Below are 21,617 nucleotides of genomic sequence, written 5' to 3' on the forward strand. Positions count from 1 at the left end.
TTAAAATAATTTTCTTAATATCTAGAGATTTTAGATGCAAATATGAATTGTACTTATCAAGCAAATAGAATAATTACTGGTAGACTTTGCTATGGTTTTGTTATCTGTGTAGATTTGGGTGATGAAAAGCAATCTTCAGTCTTTGAGGTACCTGTGTATAATTACAATAAAACTGATGGGAGTTGAATGACTACTTCTAGTAAAAAACATACATTGAAAAAGCTTACATTTTGTTCCATCACTTAAAAAGATATAATAGATTGCTTTTATTTAAACGTAATTTTATATGTTGTTTTGCTTCCAAAGTAGATTAATAAATTGTCAGATAGATATGAGTTCATGACACTGAATATAGTAATATATAATGGTGGTATATCTTCCAGAATAAACTTCAGCTCTTTGTCTTTGCTTCTAGTTTTTAAAAAGGATGCTAATGTTATTTCAATGTTATTCTACCAGGCTTTACAATGCTTCTTTGAAGGCATTAAATTCTTAATTGCTGAAATCCGTGGAATTGATAGAAGTGCAATAAGAAGTCTGTTTTTATTGTCTTTCAACATAACACTGTGGAGCTGGATAGTTAACATGCAGAAGTATAGGCTAGCAGACTTTAAAAATGGAGGGGAAAAAATATTTAAATCATAGACTCATAGAATGATTTGGGTTGGAAGGCGCATTAAAGACCACAAAATTCCAACCCCCCTGCTGTTGGCAGGGACACCTCCCACTGCTCCAGATTGCTCAAAGCCCCATCCAGCCTGGCCTTGAACACCTCCAGGGATAGGGCATCCACAGCTTCTCTGGGCAACCTGTTCCAGTGCCTCACCACCCTCACATTAAAGAACTTATTCTTTATATTTAATCCAAATCTACCTTCTTAATGTAAAACAATTACTCCTTGTCCTACCACCACAATTCCTGGCAAAGAGTCCCTTCCCCAGCTTTCCTGCAGGCCCCCTTTAGGTACTGGAGGGCTGCTATAAGGTCTCCCCAGAGCCTTCTACTCTTGTACTATGAAGCAGTTCTTTACTTGAATTGTTGAACATTTCACTACTCACGTATGTAAAATGCAAAGATAAATTTAGCATTTTTGCTGTATCCTTGTACACGGTTTCTCTACTGGACAGTCTCCAAATTCAATTTGGTAGTCACATACTTGTCATTATCCTGTTCTAGCCAGGAACAGATACGACTTCTGTGCTTGCGATTTAGAGTAAGTTCTTGAAACTGGAAGAAAATTACTGACATAAATTCTCTAAGCTGTAACGTTTATTATTTTATCTGTTGCCTCTGTGGCTTTTTTCCTCCTCAAGGAATAATGAAAAAAAGATTTAAGTTATCAGTATATTAGTGTGATACTGCTAGCAGAAGGGCTTTAGAATGTCAGGAGGAAGAAGGTGTAAGATATTAGAGCAAATGCTACAGTTCAGAAAGAGGAAAAAGGAGAAGGACTTTTTATAAGTATATGAATAAGAATACTTTGTAAATTGGGCCAAATAATGTTTTGGCTTTTTTTTTGCACGCAGGACTTCTGAGACTGATAGCAAGCATCTAGATATTCAAATGAAGTTTCATGATAGAATGTTTGTCTGAAGTAACTTTAGGCTTTCTTTCCTTCTTCCTATTTTTGATTCCCTTACTCTCCTTCTTTGTATTTTGCTGCACTAAATAATTGTTTGAGATTAGCTTTGGGAAAATGAGTTCATTAGCATTGTCAAACCAGTATCTCAGGTCAGGAATTTCCTATTTTATTAAATGGTGGGTGACTGAAGTCTCATCCACTAAGCAGCCTTGCATAATTTATCACAGCCTGAGGGATCAGATCACTTATCCACCAAAATTGTATTCAGCTGAGAGATCTTTGCACCTTTTTCCAACTTTCTTTACCATGTCTTGCTATTCCAATTTAACTTGGTAATTTAACTTGGTTTTGATTATATTCCATACCCTTTGCCAATAATGATAAATTTTGCTGATGTGTTTCTGCTAATGAGCATGCCAAAGTGTTGCACTATAATATTCACAAAAAGAGTCATGTCTGCATGTCTATTTGCTCTTACAGATCATTGACAAGAGTAAAAGAGATCCAACAGAGGAGATTGAAATCCTGCTGCGCTATGGACAGCATCCAAATATTATTACTCTAAAAGATGTAAGTGGTGTGTTAAACACTTAGTACATTACAATTGCATATTACTTTTTAATTTGAGAAATGAAAAACTACATGCTTTAGATTTGTTATTGATTTTCAGTAATAATAAAATAATGTTGTAATACCATTTGTTCAACAATATTCTTTTTTTTTACTCAGTTGTCTCATCTTTTACAGATGTTCATATTTTTGTACAATGTAGCCTTAAGCAGCCAAGTAATTAATCATTGAAAAAAACTAGCACACAAATAATTCATTTTAACATGGGCTGTACTTTTAAAGGCACAAGGAAGGTTTTTGATTGCTTATTTAACTTTGAACCTACCTTTGTTTACCTTAGTCAAAAGCAATTTTTTTGTTTTTACATAACAGTGGACTCAGTGTTTGAGGTTAGCATAATACCCAAAGCAGTTTTCATGGACAGTAATGAGTAGTATTTAGTAGTGGACAAAACCTCTTCATATCGCTTTTCTTTACACAATATCTTTATCCAGTCTTTGTATGGAAGGTTGCATCCGGTTATTTTTCCTATGTTGTATTTCTGACCATGGAAACACTTCAACCACAAAACACAAAGAATAACAGAAGTTGGGCGGTAGAGGTTTTTCGGAATGAGCACTGGATTCTGATTATCTAACAGAAAGAGAACTGCATTTCTTTGATTAAAGCATGTGCTTAATTTATTTTTCAGTCTGCAAGAGGGTATTCTGGTCCCCAGAAAAACAAACATCAATCAAAACAGAGCTAGCCATTTCCAGGAAGCTGAGCCAAAGGCAGATTCTCAGATATTTTGAAGTACTTAAAACAGTAGCTTGTAAATATTGTAGAAATAAATACTGCAGAATGCCCCCTAAAGTTCGTCTACAATAATTTCTCTGGTTTATTGTTATGTATTTTGGCCCTTTCTTGAGACAACAAAATAAGTCATGTACACAAAGTACCCAACCATGAAGCTTACCTCATTGCATGTTGGGTATCACAAGTCAGGTATTCTATGATGACCATTACAGCCACACTTTGCTCTGCTTCATGTGGTTGGACAATTATACAATCTGAGAGCAACCACATTCACACAAACTGCATCACCATCAGCTTGCTTTTAGTGCTGCATGGTAGGTTTATGTATTAATTAAATTCATAAGAAAGGTGGTTATTCAGGCAGGAAGAGAAACGCAGGGAATTACAAGTAGTTATCTGATGAATACATTTCACTGAAGCAGAGAATCCCAGGCAGCCTTGACTAGTTGCCTCTTATGCCAGATCATTCTCCTTTGTGATTAATTCTTCATAATTCTCAGTTGTCTTCCAGTAGGAGACATCTTTCATTCAACCAATTCAACCAACAGGAATATACTAAGAGCAAAAGGTTACTATATAAAAAAAAAAAAAAAAAAACCTCAAGTCCACAAAGGAAGAGAGAATTGGCTGTAATTCTCACTTACTTTTACTTCAGAGCAATTCCACAGGCAGAGTCAGTGGAATTATGTCCAGTGTAAGGAAAGAGACATAGGAATCATATGTATTATGAATTTGTATAATGTCCACTACGGTAAGAATTTAACATTATTTTAAGTTTTTGTTGTCCTAGTATAGATGCATGGGGCAGGTTGCTTGCATGTCCCATAATAATGTTTTCAGAGGAAAGAATAAGGAGGGGTAGGCCAATGGACCTCAAACTCACTGAGAACACCACGTATTATGTAAATAAAATTTAATGTTGATTTAATTAATTTTTTCAATCAGTTCCACGCCAAAGTTTAAATACTTCTATTCTGATATTCTAAAACAAAATTTCTGGTATCTAAGTGTATATCTTGTAAATGACTATTTTGAAAGAAATAATATTTTCTTCTTGTCTTAAAAAAAAAAAAAAAAAAAAAGTAATATTTGAATTTAACTTAAGATGGAAATTCTCATTTTTCCCTGACCTTTTTTTATGGAATTTAATTGTGAAGGTGTTTGGATTAAAACAATGGATATTCAGAACAGTGAATTCTTTTTGCAGTGCAGGATCCTCTAGGGTTTTTCCTTCCAATTGTTATCAGTGGACTTTTTCAGTTACACAGGACATAAACAAAAGGAGTTACACTGTGCTAAATCAAATGTTCTTATCCAATATCCTGCCTCCGATGGTGGTTAGTAGTGGATGCCTAGGAAACAGTGTAAGAACTGAGGAAGCACAGAGCTTCCAACAGTCCATTGCCTAGGAACTTCCTGTGCCAGACCATTATATGTATTTTCCCTTTTTTTTTGCCTAATACTGTTCTGTAACAGAACTTTTGGCCTATTTTTATTTAAAACATTGGCTGAAGCCAATTCAGAAGCTTTTTGGAAATCTGAATGCAGTATGTCTAGTCTTCCTATTTAAGTGCTTATTTATGATTACTAAAAAAATCTCCAAATATTGTATGTGAAACCTTATTTCACTTTTTGAAAACAGTATTCTCTCTCTCCATTCTATTGTTTTATTCAGGTGCCTACATCTTCTGGTTTTCACTCTAGTTTCTTACAGACTGATCTTTGGGGTGTCCCTGGAGTTCATTCTAAAAACTGACATCGCAGTTATGATCTCAGCATAATGCAGTGCACCTGATTGTGAAGGAAACTTCAAGAGTATTTATTCAGTACAAACAGCTTCTTGGAATTAAGTTGATTAGAGAGATCAGGGCAAGGAGAAAGAATGAGGGCTGCTTTTTGGTGGTGTGCTTTTGTTTTGTTTTCCTCCAAGCAAAGCAGGGCCAGCAAGGGTTAGCAAATGTTGGACCCGAATGCAGATTTGCTCAGATGTTCCCCTGCAGTAGTGAGATGTGCGTGCTTTACAGTGTCAAGTGAAATAACATGTTTCCTCACGCTATACTGGGATTAGAGGCAGCACGCCTATTAAAAAAAAAAAAAAAAAAAAGGCAAACTAAAACACCATTTTAGTGTTTAGAATTATATAATCCTGCTTTTTAAACCTGTGTAATATTTCAAATCTTAACACAAACACATTCAGATGATAAGTCATTTATATTTAATGAGGGGAAAATTGCTCTTAAACAAGAACTTTAAAACCTGTCATGTTGTTGTCATCTTAAGATCATAAGCTTGTGAAAGCCTGCAGACTTATCTAATGCACTTCCTCTTTTTTTAGTTGGTGAGAAAATAATCCTTTTAGTAAAGAGAACAAAAACTTGTAAGCTTAGAAAATTTGAATTTTCAAACTGAAACCAAACTGTAGTTATTAGAAGTGCTTAGTAGTATGTGTTTGCCAGATAATTTGACGGAGGAATTGGAATGAAAGATTTCTTAATTTAGCTGTTATCTATTCCTAAATCTATTTTGCTACAACTTGAATAATTGTTTCTACTTAAACACAAGCTAGTGTTTATTTCTCACACATTACAGAAGAGAACAATTCCAACATCACCATGAAAAATAAGTTGAAATAGAAACAAGAAACAAGGAGTGTGAAAGGTTTCATTACACTAAAAACCAATTTCTGAGTTAAGTCAAAACTCCAAGAAAGTGAAATTAAATGTTTAAAATGTGTTTTCCTTTAGTTTAGTCTGTAGTGCCCTCTGGTGGCACTGTAAATAACCTCTCAACTATTGTTACCCAAGAAGGTGAAAGCTCTATACAAATATTTTACATAACTAAAAGCGTGTGTGTATTCATTTTAGACTTTGGTATAGCCTTTATTCATACATATAAATTGTATGTTTCTAAATAACAGTTTTGTATGCATTGACTTCATTGTACACAGATTATTTGAGGTCAATGTTTTTCTGACTGGTTGGTTGAATGGTCTCTTTTCATATTTACAATTTAGTGCAATAATTGCTTCCAGAATTGGCTCTAGTTTTGTTTAATTAGATTAATTTCCATTTATTTTTCTGAATTTTCCCATGTCTGGTTTAATGTTTGTTATTTAACATGTATGAAGCTATTTGAGGACAACTACATGTTATTCATCCTTTTTTTTTGTCTTAAAACTTTTACATGCCAATATTTTTGAGTTATTTCTTTACTGTAACACCTTTCCGTAGATTGTTTTGTGCTTATTTCTGAAGATGAACAATGTGTGAATAGTGTGTGGGGTAAGAAATAAGAGAAAAGTAATTGAATTGGCTTATCTAATGAAAAGGTTTGTGGACATTCCCGCACTATCTTTGCGCTTTTCACAGAAAGAGAAGCAGTATTTTTGAAGTTTACATCTTTATGTACTTTTTTTGCAGGTGTATGATGATGGAAAATATGTGTATGTAGTAACAGAACTTATGAAAGGAGGAGAACTGCTGGATAAAATTCTTAGGCAAAAATTTTTCTCGGAACGAGAAGCTAGTGCTGTTCTATTCACAATAACAAAAACGGTTGAATACCTCCATGCACAAGGGGTAAGTTTTCACCTCAGAGAAAATGCTTAAAGATGCAAATATTCTTCTCTTTCAGAAATAGAAACCCAAATTGTTATATGTTCTTCTTCACAGTAATTAAGTAATTTCTGGTAAATGATTACATTTCAGCAAAAAAATCGTGCTACAATTATAACATTCATCATCAATTGTGTACATGTCCAGGTAGCAGTGATGGCACAACGGTTTCTCTTGTCCTTCATACAGCCTGTGAGCAGTTCTGTGGAATATGCAGATAATGACTAATAGGATATTAGAGGAAGTAAGCCAAGAATTGGTGCTGGGGACAGCACTGTTGCTTAGTGATGGGATCTAGCGCAGTCCCAACCTCATGCTGTGATAGACTCTGAACATCCATTATTTTCCACCTGTTACTCTTGAAATTTCTTCCCCTTCTTGTTTCTGAAGTTTGACTTGTAGCTCCTGCGCCATAGCATCAGGAAGTTGTAGTAAACTGTTAAGAAAAAGAAAATTAATGCTTCAAGATACTAATCTGGAGACAGAGGAAGTAGTGCAGAGAGAGAAGGCAAGTGTGGCAACTGCATGGCAAGAACAACAAGCTGTGTTGCAGTTTTAAGTAAACAAGAAAAGTAGGACAGAGAAAAGGCAGAAAGCAAGGGTGCAAGGAAAAATACAAGTTGATAACACCTAATTTTATTATTATCCAAGAAAAGAAGCTTCAAAATGGGTAATACATTATTTTAAGAAACACAGGATACTTCAGCTCACTTTTCTGTGAGCTCTTATTTCAGAAAACCTATGATCAAAATTACCTGGTGTATGTTGCTGTGTGATTCATCACTTCATTCAAGCACTTGCTTGTGAGTAGTTTTTTGATCCTGTGTGTGCTAAGAATCTTTGGCCAGCAGCATCTGAGACATGAATAAACCTTAACATCTGTACACAAACAAATAATAGTGTCAAACACAAATAAATGTGTCAAGCATAACTTGATTCCTTTTGACCACATGGCCACAAAAGCCCAGTGTCTTCATGTTAAATAGGGGTTGGGAATTTTAAGTAGAGGGTTGGGAGTATTTTTTTCATTTATGTTTAATATTGGTATTTGTAAATATTGGCATTTTAACTTTAATTGTACTACATGCTCTTTAGAACTTACGGAAACTTTGTCTACTTATCTTAAATACATTTCAACATGAAAGGTTGTCAGATAGCTAAATAGTGAACGCTTCAGTAGTCTAATTCTTGCCTGGAAGAGTCCAGTCATAGATTTTAGGACACCAGAGGAGCTCACTTAACTATGGTATTAGTAATCTAATTTGACAGGTTCTGAATATGTGCTGTCTCTGCAGCCCTTCCCAAAAGGAGTTCCTCATGACCATGCAGAGGATACTTCTGAGATGAAAACATAGCTAAGCAAGGAAGGAAATCCTCCTCTTCAGGTTAAGCAATATTTCTAACTCACCCAAGCAGTTTTAAAAGTATTTAGGGCTTGCATAAAACAACAAAGGGCTAGCAGGGTAGACATCACAAAAAGCATAAAACAGGAAGTATCATGTGATCTGGAGCATGCTGGTAACGATTGACACTGATAATCAAAAACATGATGCTAAGAAATAAAGAACTGAAATGTCCTGCCTATTGTTTTTGCTGTCTACTGTTCCTGTAAAATAAAATGTTATTTCTGGGCAAAATGTCAATATAATCTAAACAATCTGACATATTTTTAAAATTCACCTTTTGGAAAGCAGATTTGTACAAGAAGGTATGTTATTCTAACAAAAAAAAAATCGGTTCCTTAATAATATTTAGGGTTTCGATTTGAACTAGACTGTTACACTACTCTTCCTTGTTACACTACTCCCCCCCCCCCCCCCCAACAAAGGAAACTTGGACTCCTAGAAGCAGTCTGACAAACCCACTGATCTTTGCACTTCTTCCTTTCCACCCTGTTTAGCATATATTTCAAAAAAAGCAACTAGACTAAAACTGTATTTTCTCCCGCCTCTTGGAGCAGTGAGGGATGTTTCATTCGTTAGACAAAAGCAGATTCTAAGCTTCAGAAAATGAGGGCTACCAGGAGTCAGTTCTTTCATAAACCGGCAACTCAAGCCAGGGTTTTTCACTTAGCATTTGTCACCTCTAATTCTTTAAGATAGTTTTTATTTTTCAGCTTCAGTGACATGTTCCTGTAATTTTATGTATTTTATTAAGTCTGGGAATTGCAAATTTCACGTGCTAAAAAAAAAGTCTCTAGTAAGTAGGCTGACTTCTAAGTGGCTTTATAATCTGCAGACCCTCTGCAGTCTTTTACTTCTATGTCTTGTTTTCCTGAAATATTGCTAGCATACAGCTTCTGATTCTGCATATCACTTACTTTCAGAAATTTTGGGATATCTTCTCATTCTAATGTAACTACATCCTTAGAATGTCAAGAATAAAAGTTTAACCACAAAAAGCTGCATTTAATATTAATCAAATACATTGGACAATCAGGAAGATTAAGGCCTTCATAGTAGGTTCCTTTAAATTCCTGATAGAAGACATTCAAATCCATTATACTGTCTAGAGCCATATATTCTCTCTTCTTTACAGAGAGCAAATGCATCTTGAGACTTAAGATAATTTGTCTTGTGCAGAAAATATGTGTAACAGGTCATCTGATTTCAAAGATTGCCCTTACATTTTACAGGTTTTATTAAGGAGTATTGCAACATAGCTTCAAAGATCAGGTTCTGCCATAACTTTGGCAGCTTTTTTTTTTTAATCAAGTGTTTTACATCTCAAATGCATGCAAAACAACCACTGGGGAACCAGCATAGGCTTTATGAAATGTTAGTCCATCTGAAGATTATATTTTTATTTTTTGGCAGAGCTGTATTAAAAAATCTCCTTAATAAATGTTTGGCTATAAATGTTTGCACTGAGATTAATTTAGTTTATCAGAATTGAATACAGGGACTTATTCCAACAATAATTGGTGTGTGGTTATGTGACACGGGCTCAGCAGCTGCTAAGGACATCCATGATTTCAAAAGATATTGATAGCCAGAGGTTCTGATCTAAAGAGCCTTGTAGGCTTACATGTTCAAATGGAAATACATGCATTTACCCATTAAAACGAAACATCTTGAACTGTCTGCAAAAATACATTTGTGTGTCTGTTTGTGGTTTTGCTGGGCTTTGGTGGTGGTGGGGTGGAGTTTCCAAGTTAAGAGTTGCACTACTCTGGATACCCTTGAGTGTCAGAATGCTACAGTTGATATTAGAAGCTAGAAATCTGACTACTTCAGATTTTCAGAAAATTCAGTGATTACTGACGAGTTTGAAATTAAATAACAGAATAGATTATTATAATAGAAACTGCTTTCCTGTCTTAAGCTTATTGTATTTTGTGGTTTGTTTTTTTTTTTCCAGGTTGTTCATAGAGACCTGAAACCTAGCAATATTCTTTATGTTGATGAATCTGGTAATCCAGAATCGATTCGAATTTGTGATTTTGGCTTTGCAAAACAACTACGAGCAGAAAATGGTCTCCTGATGACTCCATGTTACACAGCAAATTTTGTTGCACCAGAGGTAAATACCAGGATAACTAATACCTTGATTTATTTGATGGGATTTTTTTTTTTTTTTTTGCTAGTTAGGTGTTTGTTTCATTTCTGTATAACAAGTAAAATCACTTCAAGACCATTAAAAATCTGAAAGCTTAATGTTTTTATAGCATAATCAAAGCATTTCTAAGCTTTTTTTTGCAGAAAAAAATATTTGTCTCCCTCAGGTTTTAAAGAGGCAAGGTTATGATGCTGCATGTGACATATGGAGCCTTGGTGTTCTGCTTTATACTATGCTTACTGGGTAAGGGTTTTTGGTTTTTTGTTTGTTTGTTGGCTTGTTTTGCTTTAGAATAGCAAAAAAAAAATATATATATATATATAAGCATATAAACAAATTTAAGTCCACTATTTAAAATGTTTCTGTCAGGACAGTAGGACACTAATGACAACAGTACACTGATTATTCTCAGCTTCAACCCCAGTGAAAGTTAAATATGCTTTGCCTTTAACAGAATCCAAATTTGCAGAAACTGATGTGAAAAATTCTCAATTCCTCATGTCTCATCTATTTCAGGTGTTTAATTTCTGCTTTATTGTGATTTAGAAGTAAGAGTTGGTGGTTTATGTGAAAATTAGCTTAATAAGCAGCATGTATTTTAAAGGAAATATGTTGCAAATATAATTGCAGTGATTTGAAGCATGGTTGTGGGCAAAATTCAGCTGTTGAATAGTTTGAAGTGATGCAATTAGGATATAATAAATGCTATAGAAATGTTTGTATGCAACAGACACGATGTGTATAAAAGATGATAAAGAACTGATTCAAGAAGTTCAAAACTAGTTCCACAAGTTCAAAAGATAGCTGCTGTTGCACCTGCTAAATAAATTCTTCTTATGCTGGATTGTTTTGTTCTTTTTTCAGTGGCATTGCAGTATTTTCAAATAATGATAATGTTGTTAACTCTTAATGAAAGTGTTGAATATAGTTGTTTTTCAATATACATATAATTCTCTTTTTTTTGTTGTTGTTTTGGATGTTCTGATAGCAGCATGAATGCTTATAGCAAAGTAAAATTGCTACACCATATAGTATCAAAACAGTATTATTTTTCAGATACACTATGAAGTCTTCACATTTCATTGTATAATAGCTTTATTACTTCACTAGATATGAAGGTGTAAGGACTGTTTTATGTTATTCAGGAACTACCAATAGTTAGGTTTCCTAGAACCAGTAAAGAAAGAATTTGTATGGTAAAAACAGTCAGTGTCATGCATTTTCATACCTGTTAAGAATAAATCGTCTTTCAGCTATTTAGCTATCTGTTGCCTATAATTATGTTGAACTTGTTGAATATTGTAATTATTTATACTAACAGTTGAGGCCCAGATTATGGAAGTAATTAACATTGAAATTGTTTGTTTAAATAGCTACACTCCCTTTGCAAATGGTCCTGATGATACCCCAGAGGAGATTTTGGCCCGAATAGGTAGTGGGAAGTTCTCTCTCAGCGGTGGTTATTGGAATACTGTATCAGATACAGCAAAGGCAAGTATATTTGCTTAGTCCTTTGGGGGATGAGGAATTGATTCCAATATAATGTGTTGCTAATAATATATATATCATATCATACATGATGGACTCGAATGAGGGTGGTAAGGCCTTGCAGAGAGATCTGGATAGGTTGGAGAGCTGGGCGATCACTAACCGTATGAAGTTCAATAAGAGCAAGTGCCGGGTCCTGCACCTGGGACGGGGAAACCCTGGCTGCACGTACAGACTGGGCGATGAGACGCTGGAGAGCAGCCTAGAAGAGAGGGATCTGGGGGTCGTGGTAGACAGCAAGTTGAATATGAGCCAGCAGTGTGCCCTGGCAGCCAGGAGGGCCAACCGTGTCCTGGGGTGCATCAAGCACGGCATCGCTAGTAGGTCAAGGGAGGTGATTGTCCTGCTCTACTCTGCGCTGGTGCGGCCTCACCTCGAGTACTGTGTGCAGTTCTGGGCACCACAGTATAAAAAGGACATGAAACTGTTGGAGAGGGTCCAGAGGAGGGCTACGAAGATGGTGATAGGCCTGGAGGGGAAGACGTACGAAGAACGGCTGAGGTCACTGGGCCTGTTCAGCCTGGAGAAGAGGAGGCTGAGAGGAGACCTCATCACAGTCTACAACTTCCTCGTAAGGGGGTGTCGAGAGACAGGAGACCTTTTCTCCATTAACACCAGTGACAGGACCCGCGGGAACGGGGTTAAGCTGAGGCAGGGGAAATTTAGGCTTGACATCAGGAGGGGGTTCTTCACAGAGAGGGTGGTTGCACACTGGAACAGGCTCCCCAGGGAAGTTGTCACTGCACCGAGCCTGTCTGAATTTAAGAAGAGATTGGACTGTGCACTTAGTCACATGGTCTGAACTTTTGGGTAGACCTGTGCGGTGTCAAGAGTTGGACTTGATGATCCATAAGGGTCCCTTCCAACTCAGGATATTCTATGATTCTATGATTCTATGATTTGATAAATTTCATCCATTATTATTTTTACTTCAAAATACTGAGCTGATCCCTTTTATATTAACAAGTTTTTATGTTTATGATCCTTTTGTGTTTCAACAGTCGCTTGCATGTAGGGAGAAAATTAGGGCTGCTTTATACTATATTTGTTAACAATTGTCCTTAAAAATAGAGCATGTTTTTATCAGTGTTCACATAGGCATGTAATCATCAGCGTCAAGAAATGCTGTAATAAAACTTCATGTGGAAGAATGACATGCAAAAAAATCATTCAGAAAATCTAAATCAGGAGACTGAAAATATTAGAAGTTACCGTGTGCCCCACTGATTCAGGCTAGAAACATATTTCACGCTTTTCTGTTTGGGCGACTTCTTCAGAGTTATGCAAGACAGTTCATCTCATACTCTTTCGTTAGGATTTGGGTGGTTTATTTGTTGAAGTGCTAGAATTCAACCTTCAACGTGCAGAGTTGTTGAAAGATTGTTAGACACTGGGAAGATGAGCAAGGGGAAGGATCATCTATTTTCTCAGTTGTTTCTTTCTCAGTTGTGTTGCCTAGCATACATTAAGTTGCATAACTAAAAGATGTAGTGTTAAGTATTGCTCAGCAGCTTTTTAGCTGCTTCAAATTGATGTTATGAACCTATGTTTATACTACTAAAATTTTCAATTTTGAACTGTAGTAAGTTTCAAAGCTGAAGTTTTACTGTTACTTGCATTGACTCCTTGTATATTATTGACAGGATCTTGTTTCAAAAATGCTTCACGTTGACCCACATCAAAGACTGACTGCAGCCCAAGTTCTTAGCCATCCCTGGATAGTTCACTGTGACCAGTTGCCTCAATACCAGCTGAACAGGCAGGATGCTCCACATTTAGTGAAGGCAAGGAGATATTTGTTAATTTTTTCTGTTTAGCCATAATAACTGTAAAGAAAATAATTAAAAATTTAAAGATATGCATGTAAAGTTACTGTAGATTGTTTTTTTTCTAAATACTGTTTAAAAGTTACAAGTGTTGATTTAAGTTGCTTTAAGCAATAAAGTGATCTTTTTATATACAAAATAGAATTTTGTATATAAATAGGATAAGAGCCTATTTGATGTGAATAAATATGTTTGAAAAAGACATTTCTGAGGTTTGAAAGTTATTGGACTTTTAAGGAAGTTAAACTTACCAGTATGAAACTGAAGTAAAAAAAAAAAAAATCAGTTTTCTAAGTGGAAATGTCAGGTGACTGTAGGGGAGGTGAAAAATAGTTGAGCTAATTTGAAAGCTTTTTTTAAAAAAAAAAAAAAAAAAAAGTCAAATTCTTCAAAATTCTATGCCTGTGTATTCCACACCACCATCAGTTTTGTGTGGGGAAAAAAAAAAAAAAAAACTGTCATGCAACTTTAAAGGGATCTGAAAAATATAATTAACATTCCTTTTGAGTCAGTTACTAGAAATTTCTAGCATCCAAAAACGAGTAGAAAGAGGGGCAAGTTTTGATCCTGTGGCTTACAATGTCATGTTTTTAAAAGTGTAAGAAATCTTACGTGCTGAATAATGTTGGTGATTTTTAAATACTTTGTTGAAAATGGAAAAGGTTATGGAAGTTATAAGCAGGGATGATCTACCAGCATGGAGAGAGAACTTGATTTTGCAGTATTTCTTATATCTTCTGGTCTTTTGTTGTTTTTTTTTTCCTTAATCAGGATAAAATCACTTTAGATTGATCTGAAAATTATTTGTTATATGTGAGTTTTGTAGTGTAATACTGTTGTTATTTGAGTAACGCAGTCGTGTGTTTCTGTTTTGTAGGTGAAAATAGACTAGAAGTTAAAACTTGTTCAGAATGTCTAACACTTCATGTTGTGTGATCTATAATAAGTGCATCACTCACAATGTAATCTTCTCATTTTTCCCCTCTGGCATTCTCACAACAGGGTGCAATGGCAGCAACTTATTCTGCTTTGAATCGTAATCAGTCACCGGTTTTGGAGCCAGTTGGCCGTTCTACTCTTGCTCAGAGGAGAGGTATAAAAAAAATTACCTCAACAGCCCTGTGAAGTGACCTCACCCAGATATTTGGTACCATGGTATAAGATGATAGCACAAATCATGGCGACAGGTAGCACATATCTGACAGATACCTGCAAGCACACTCTGTCCCAGCTGGTACCTATAATGCTGCTGCTCCTGCTGCTGCTACTGCTTTCATCTATTCTCGCTTTAAACTGTTGATGGCAAGTTACTGATCTTACTGGAGCTTCAAATGGAGTGACAAGTGGAAACACGATGAAAATGATCATGTTCACAATTGAATAAACCAGAAGAAATACAAATACCACCTCTGTCAAAAATACACTGAATAAAGCACTCTGCACCACATAGCATTATTTTTTATAAGGAATATTTTTTGTCCCCTAACATATTCTTTGTTACAGGTAGAGATGGACAGTTTATGTTAAGCACTTAGCTTAAACGATCTGTTTATATTAGCACTATATACTTTGTGCCATCCAACATTTTGTATGTTTTTGTAAACAGTTCATGAGCAGCACATTTCTGTGCTGTTTTCTTTAATGTATACATGCCTTGTTTTACTTAGATATTATTAACCATTTTGACAATTAAGTCTGATTAAACAGTTCACCTGGATTAATCAGTATTGTTGGACAGCTCTAAAAGAAGCCTGACTGTTAAACAGCTATTGAATGTAATACTATGAATATGTATTTCTCCTTGCCTATGTTTTTTCTACATTTCCATGTTTTTGACGCTGCATGTCATGTTATAAAAATCAGGATGCTGTTTATAGTATTCAAAATTTAAACAGTGGATCTCTCGCCATACTATATCTACAATAGATAATATAACCCAGAGGAAAGATAACTTGCTCCATATCTCACTGTGTTCTGTTCCTCCTCTCCTCTCTTTTATTTTGCCCCATCTAATCTCTGGACTCAGGAATCATTGCTAAATACTTTCTGATAGAGGACATTTCTATATTGTTTATTCTTATAATCCATTGTTAATATTTTATCACTATTCTGTGACTTTTTTGTTTAAGCTGCAGAGGATTTGTTTAATGAGTGTTGGTATTATAGAAGAAAGGCAGCACTGAAGATAAAGCAAAACATAATGTCCACTAATAAGCCCGGAAAACCAGGTTTAAACTGCATTCACTGTAGTTGCAAAACTGATGGATCCAATGTTCTGCCAGTTATTTTCTCGTAATTTTAAGTGACAGCCTAAACAAAATGCAGAGAATCATCTTGATCTGTCTGGGATTGGAAAGGGTCATTGTAATTTACCATGAAAAATAGTATTGTCCCAGCTTGGGTAAAGCAAAACTGTTCAGAAATGGATGTTCTCACTTTTCCACAGCTGAAAGCAAATTTGTAATAAGGGTGGAAGACTCATTTTTAAATACTAATGCTAACTTTTAATGCTCTGTTCTCCTGGTATCTTCAGTAGTTAAAGACATGTCTTGATGGCTGGTCTTGAAAGCTCAATTGCCCAAATGAGAAGGCATGCTGGAATGTCTGAATTGGGGTGAGTACCCAACTCCACCAAAATACAGTGCTACGTCAGCTTGATCCAGATATGAAAATGGTTGTTAGGACCTCCAGCTTTAATAAATGTAGATCCAGATGAACATATCTATGTGAACCAATACAGTTGAAAAAGTAAAAGCTGCAATTTTGCATGAGAAGGTGTTTTCTTGATTAGTAGTAATAAGTTTCTTTTATTGTGATTAATTTGCCGCTTTCCCTGAAACCATCAGAGGTTTTTTGGAAGCGAGAATCATCTTTACGACACCAGATTTGCTTTATGTGAATGTGAGAATGTTCCTTCTGACACAAGTTTTCCCAAGTTCTTTGGGGAAACTCCCTTTGTTAAGCTTGCAAAGGATCCCATTTCATTTCCCTTCTTAAAAATCTGTTAAATATTTAATCCATGATGATAATTTGCCCCAGTGCTGATCTCATTTATTTGGCAAAGCTGCTAGAAAATCAGACTCCCTAAATCCAGGTCTAGTACTTCATCAATACTCCAAAGATGTATTTTTATTTATATTTTTTGCTTTTACATGCACAGTGTTCTTCATATATTACCTTTAATGGCTAAGGAATCGGTTTAGGAGCAAAGATACTTAAATGACCATCAATCTCAGAAACTTAAACACACGATTCTTCAGGGCAATTAGCATTTTTCCCTTACTTGGTGCTCTAGCATTGAAGTTTACTTCAGCTGTACAGGTGCATCTACCCTTTGTTCAAGAAAAGTCTTTAACTAGTAGCAGAAAAAGGCCATCTTGACTTCTTGTTGTTGTTTGACAGTGTCTGCAGTTCCAGAGGTATTTTTAAAAAAAAACTTCTTGCTTTTCAGAAAATGTATTTTCAGCTCTATGAGTGATTCTAAGTCAGGCTTATGAAATCCTAGAAATCATGCCTTCTGGAATTGTTTTTAAAAGTGTTAATCTGAATATTGTCATATCAAGTCAACAAACAAGATTTAAAACTGATACTGTTGAAGTAAAGGAATGCCAGTACTTGCTAATGTGTTGGTAATAGTATTCCAGTTCAGGAAGGAATTTCTCCCATGTTCTCAATGTGCATAGATAGCTGGCACAGAACAGATTGAAAGGAGGTATTAAGATGCTTCTCTATTGGCAATTATCCATGTTAAAATAATATTTAAAAATCTCAGTAGTTCAGACATTTTTTGTAGCTCTCAGGCTCACTGGTCATGAGTCAAATAGCGGGGCAATGTCAACTCCTGCATTTTAGGTTATCTGCATTCTCAAGTAAGCTGATAATTTAGTCTAGACTTGACAGATTTTGCTACTGTTTTGCATGTAAGTGACACAGGATGGACATTTAGATGCCAGTAAAACAGGACGGTTTAGTGTATGATAACTTGAATGTGTTAAAGTCTAGGTCCACTGTTTTTTTCAAAGTTGCTTTCTAAACAAAGTTAGAAATGGCCCATCTATGCAGGTAGTATGTTTTACAGGCTAGACTTGCTTCTATACCTTACCTCCATTTTTGGATCCATGTTCACAACTTTCACATTTGCTTTTGGTTTTGTAGCTGCAGTTGTTAAAAGGTGTAAAGAAATCCACATGATGCTTCTTTGAATCCTAGCACCTTTCTATTAGAATGTATGGTTGAGACACTGTTAGATTCCCTGCTGGACTGCTGCTTGGTGCAAAGCATAGCAGCTGACTCTAGGATACCAAGTTGTGGAGGATTAGAAAAAAAAAAAAAAAAATGCAGGTGAATTTCCTATATGTAGGCCATCATTTATTTTTAGTGTGAAATTACTGTACTTGAGAGCATGAGAGAACAGACCGGGAGAGAGTAGTTGCAATACTCGGTTTAATGCCATCTGTATCTAGTAAGGGCAAAGTTCTTCATTCAATGTTACAGTGCTTATGAATAAAACTTACAAGGAATTTTTCAAGAGAATATTTAAAACTTTTTTCTAAGGAGGTTAAGGGCATAAGAAAATAGATTTGCGTGTCCGGGATTTTTTTGTTTTGTTTTGCTTTTGTAAATGTGGTGTACCAACTAAAGCTGTGCTTTTCTATTACTGGAAGGAAAGGATTCAAGGTATGCTGGTCCTCAGTAAGCAGCAGTGGTTAATGGATGAATTTTCACTTATGAAAATGATGTAAATTAGCTTTATCTTGATACTCTTGACCTAATCAAAGGGAAGGTGTACTTATGAGGGATGTAATTATTTTGCAACCTAGTTGGGGGGGAGTCTACTTAAAAACATTTTTAAAAAATGACAAAATCACAGATAAAATATTTTTCTACAATTCTATACAATCATACTTTATACTAGTTTTCTCAGCATGGCACGTGAGTGAGTCTAAGGTACTATTCCAGGAAGTCAGTGGTATTGTACCTTATTCTAGACCATTACTATAGCATCTGATAGATGCTTGGCACTGCTGTCATAGAATTGAAATGCTAGTTAAAAAAAAAAAAAAAATGTACTGAATACTTTAAATGATTGTTTTATTCAGAGTTTGATCTAGGAAATGTTCCAATCATGCTATTACTGTGTAATCAGAACTGTTCCAGATGTAACTATGAACAGTTCTGGAGAGATAACATTGCTTGTACTCCTGTCTAATGGCAGGTTTTGTAGTCTTCAAAAGAAATTGAAATTTCTACTATGAATAAACTTTCAAACATATTACAAGTTGCTTTCTTGGATAGTCATTTGTTCTGACCAGTTATAAATACATTGTGTGTGCCCATCACTAACACTGGACTACATTTGCAGCATACTGATTTGCAGCACACCGGGGTGGTTTTACTTGGGTGGGCAGCAAAGCTTCACACAGCCACTCTCTCACTCCCTCTTGTCAAAGGGGAGGGGGGAGAAAATATGACACAAAGGGCTCAGGGTTTGAGATAAGGATGATTTAATTAAAGGGAAATGGAAGAGGAAAAAGGAACAAAAAAAGCAAAGGCCCAGTGGAAGCAGAGAGAGAGAAAAGCAGTTACTCTACTTCCCACCGACGAGCAATGTGTGACCACATCCTTGAAGCAGGGCCTCAATGTACGAAGCCGTTCTGGAGCACAGGCATTTTCACGAGAGCCCACCCCTCCCCTCTTCTTCCTTTTCCAACCTTTTATTGCTGAGTGTGACACCACATGGCATGGAATATCCCTTTGGCTGGGTTAGGTCAGCTGCCCTGGTGATGTTCCTTGGTCTCTTTTTGCCCACCCCCAGCCTGCTGGCTCTGGGGGGGCTGGAGGGAGTCCTGATGCGGTGCCAGCACTGCTCAGCAGCAGGCACAGCACCGGTGTGATACCAGTGCTGTTCTAGCTCCAAGTGCAGAGCGCAGCACTGTGTGGGCTGCTGCAGGGACAGTTAACATCCCAGCCAGAGCCAGCACACCCAGCCTGGTCACAGACCCCGGATCCCCAGGCACTGCGCTGAGCCCCTGCAGCTGGGCAGCAGCACTCCTGAGCAGCAGCGGCTGCAAGAGGCAGCGGTGCTCTTTGCACTTACCTCACCTAACAGCAGGCTGCAGAAATCCTGCTGTTGCCAAATGGCTACTCAGAAATGGAACCACTGCTAACATACAACCAAGCCCAAAGATCATCTCTTTGTTACAGAGATGGAACCAAAGGCTAGTGTCCCCCAGCAAAGTTTCTCCTAGACACTCAAGAGAAGACACTCGGGAACAGTGTTTGTTCAAACAATCTGATTTAATGGAATTTTGCTTAAACTAATTAAACTAATGATTCTAGAGGGGATCCACTCCCTTCGCAGCGTGGGCAGTTGATGACCTGGTGGTAATGGCCTGGTGGTAATGGTGGTCCTTATAAACTACAAATCTATTTTACTGAGGTGGCTGATCTATGGGAAACATCTAAAAACCTTAGCTATTTTGACTATTCCTATGCATCTATGGGAAATTTTATAGGTATTCCTCAGTGGAAGTTTGAAGGAATATGCGGAGAACCATTAACTTTGGCATTGGAACAAACGAGGGATGAAACAGCTAGGTTGTTTTCAAAGAGAGTTGCAATCAAGCCCATATCTGCCTGCAGCTCCATCATGACAGTGGTTCTCTGAAGAGAGTTTGCTGCTGCAGAGTTTGTCCCTGCCACCTCTTCCATAACGTTTTCCATCTCAAGAAGCTTTGGCAGCAGAGACTCCCTGAACAGACCCACAAGCAGTCCCGGATCATGTTGGTCATTAAGGTCCACTTCTTCCCACTCCTCCGCTTCCTCCATCAACTCCTTCTCAACTTCATCATCTTCCTTTTCCTTTCCTACATCTTCATCCTCACTGCTTGAGCTCCATGGGTCACCGTTGGCTTCAGCTTTTCTTTGCCTGGGCAGCCAGTACATCCCAAACAGTATCAGAAGCACTTCGGCATGTGCCCAGAACTGCCAGTGGTGGCATGCAGCAAGGAGCACAAACACCGTGCTGTTCCCGCTCTGCATCTCGCTCCCGTCATGGACCTCCTGCAGCAGCCACATCTCCTCCCTCAGCATCTTTTCTCGTTGCTGAATTAGGTCTTGGGTGACCTGATCGAACTGGTCCCCAACCTTAAGCGTGAGCTGCAGAAGGCCCAGCATTGAAAGGAGACGAATAATAGCGACAGCCATGGTCTGGAGGAGATGGGAGAGAAGGGGACTCAGCAGGGCTGGGTGAGAAGGGGAAGCTGGTGGCTGGGGGAGAAGGGACAGGAGCCAGAGGGACACGAGGTTAGGTAGGAGAGGGGGCACTGGAGCTTGGAGGCAGCAAGGGCAGGGTCTGTGAGTGCTGCACATCCAGGGCCGCAGGCCACCCCAGGCAAGTGTTTGTGCGCAGCTCTCAGGTGTCCAACAGGGCCGCGAGCCCTGGCCAGAGGTGGCGTGGGGACCATCCTGCAAAGCTCTTCCCAGGAGCAGTCCTGGGCTGGGCTTTGCCCCGGGCAGGGGTGCTGAGAAGGCAGGTGGCCCCACGTAGGCTCTGCCAGGCCCCAGCCCCTGTGGGGCAGCAGCGTCTCATGGGGCCACAGGTGCCTGGCACTTCCCCGAAGCCTCTGGGCACTTGCCCTCGCTGGGGCACCTCTGTGCCCAGCCCAAGGCCCTCCCCAGCGTGGCTGCACCCTGATCCCAGCCTTAGACACCACCCTGGGGGCTGGCGTTTGTGCCCCTGCCCCTGCCCTCGGCCAGCCTTCCCCCCGCCTGCCGCACTCACCGATGGCCTGAAGGGCTCTGCATCACAGAGCCCCGGTGACAGTCCCCATGTCAACTCATCCCAGTTCTGTTGTGGGCACCAGAGCACCATGGTGACCACCACAGCCCTGGGAGGCCCAGTCCATGTCCCCAGTCTGGGCTCAGCATCACACAGCTGCCCTGTGCACCCCAAACCCCAGCCCTGGCCTCCACAATGTGCAAAGCACAAACCCAACAAGCCGGTCATCTTCGGGTCCTGTCTCTGCCTGTGTGTGTCCTGTGCATCTCGGGGACACGTGCTCAGCTCTGCTACTGCTTCAACCTGCAAGGGGAAAGCTGCAGCCCCACTCCTCAGAGTGG

At 37.9% G+C, this 21,617-nt stretch overlaps 1 protein-coding gene across 3 annotated transcripts in view; it reads left to right on the forward strand.

The window, feature by feature from the left end:
• Window positions 1–18,768, forward strand: part of RPS6KA3 (ribosomal protein S6 kinase A3) — a 76,816-nt gene extending 58,048 nt beyond the window's left edge. For all 3 annotated transcript variants that reach the window (XM_035320706.1, XM_035320628.1, XM_035320790.1), the window contains 7 exons: window positions 2,063–2,152; window positions 6,370–6,528; window positions 9,925–10,086; window positions 10,289–10,365; window positions 11,496–11,613; window positions 13,314–13,454; window positions 14,499–18,768. In XM_035320706.1, coding sequence (XP_035176597.1) covers window positions 2,063–2,152; window positions 6,370–6,528; window positions 9,925–10,086; window positions 10,289–10,365; window positions 11,496–11,613; window positions 13,314–13,454; window positions 14,499–14,621 — 870 coding nt within the window. In that variant the 3' untranslated portion in view covers window positions 14,622–18,768. The remainder of the gene's footprint in view (window positions 1–2,062; window positions 2,153–6,369; window positions 6,529–9,924; window positions 10,087–10,288; window positions 10,366–11,495; window positions 11,614–13,313; window positions 13,455–14,498) is intronic.
• Window positions 18,769–21,617: the final 2,849 nt, after the last annotated feature.

The sequence above is a fragment of the Oxyura jamaicensis genome, chromosome 1, assembly GCF_011077185.1.
Source record: "Oxyura jamaicensis isolate SHBP4307 breed ruddy duck chromosome 1, BPBGC_Ojam_1.0, whole genome shotgun sequence".
Taxonomy (NCBI): Eukaryota; Metazoa; Chordata; class Aves; order Anseriformes; family Anatidae; genus Oxyura; species Oxyura jamaicensis.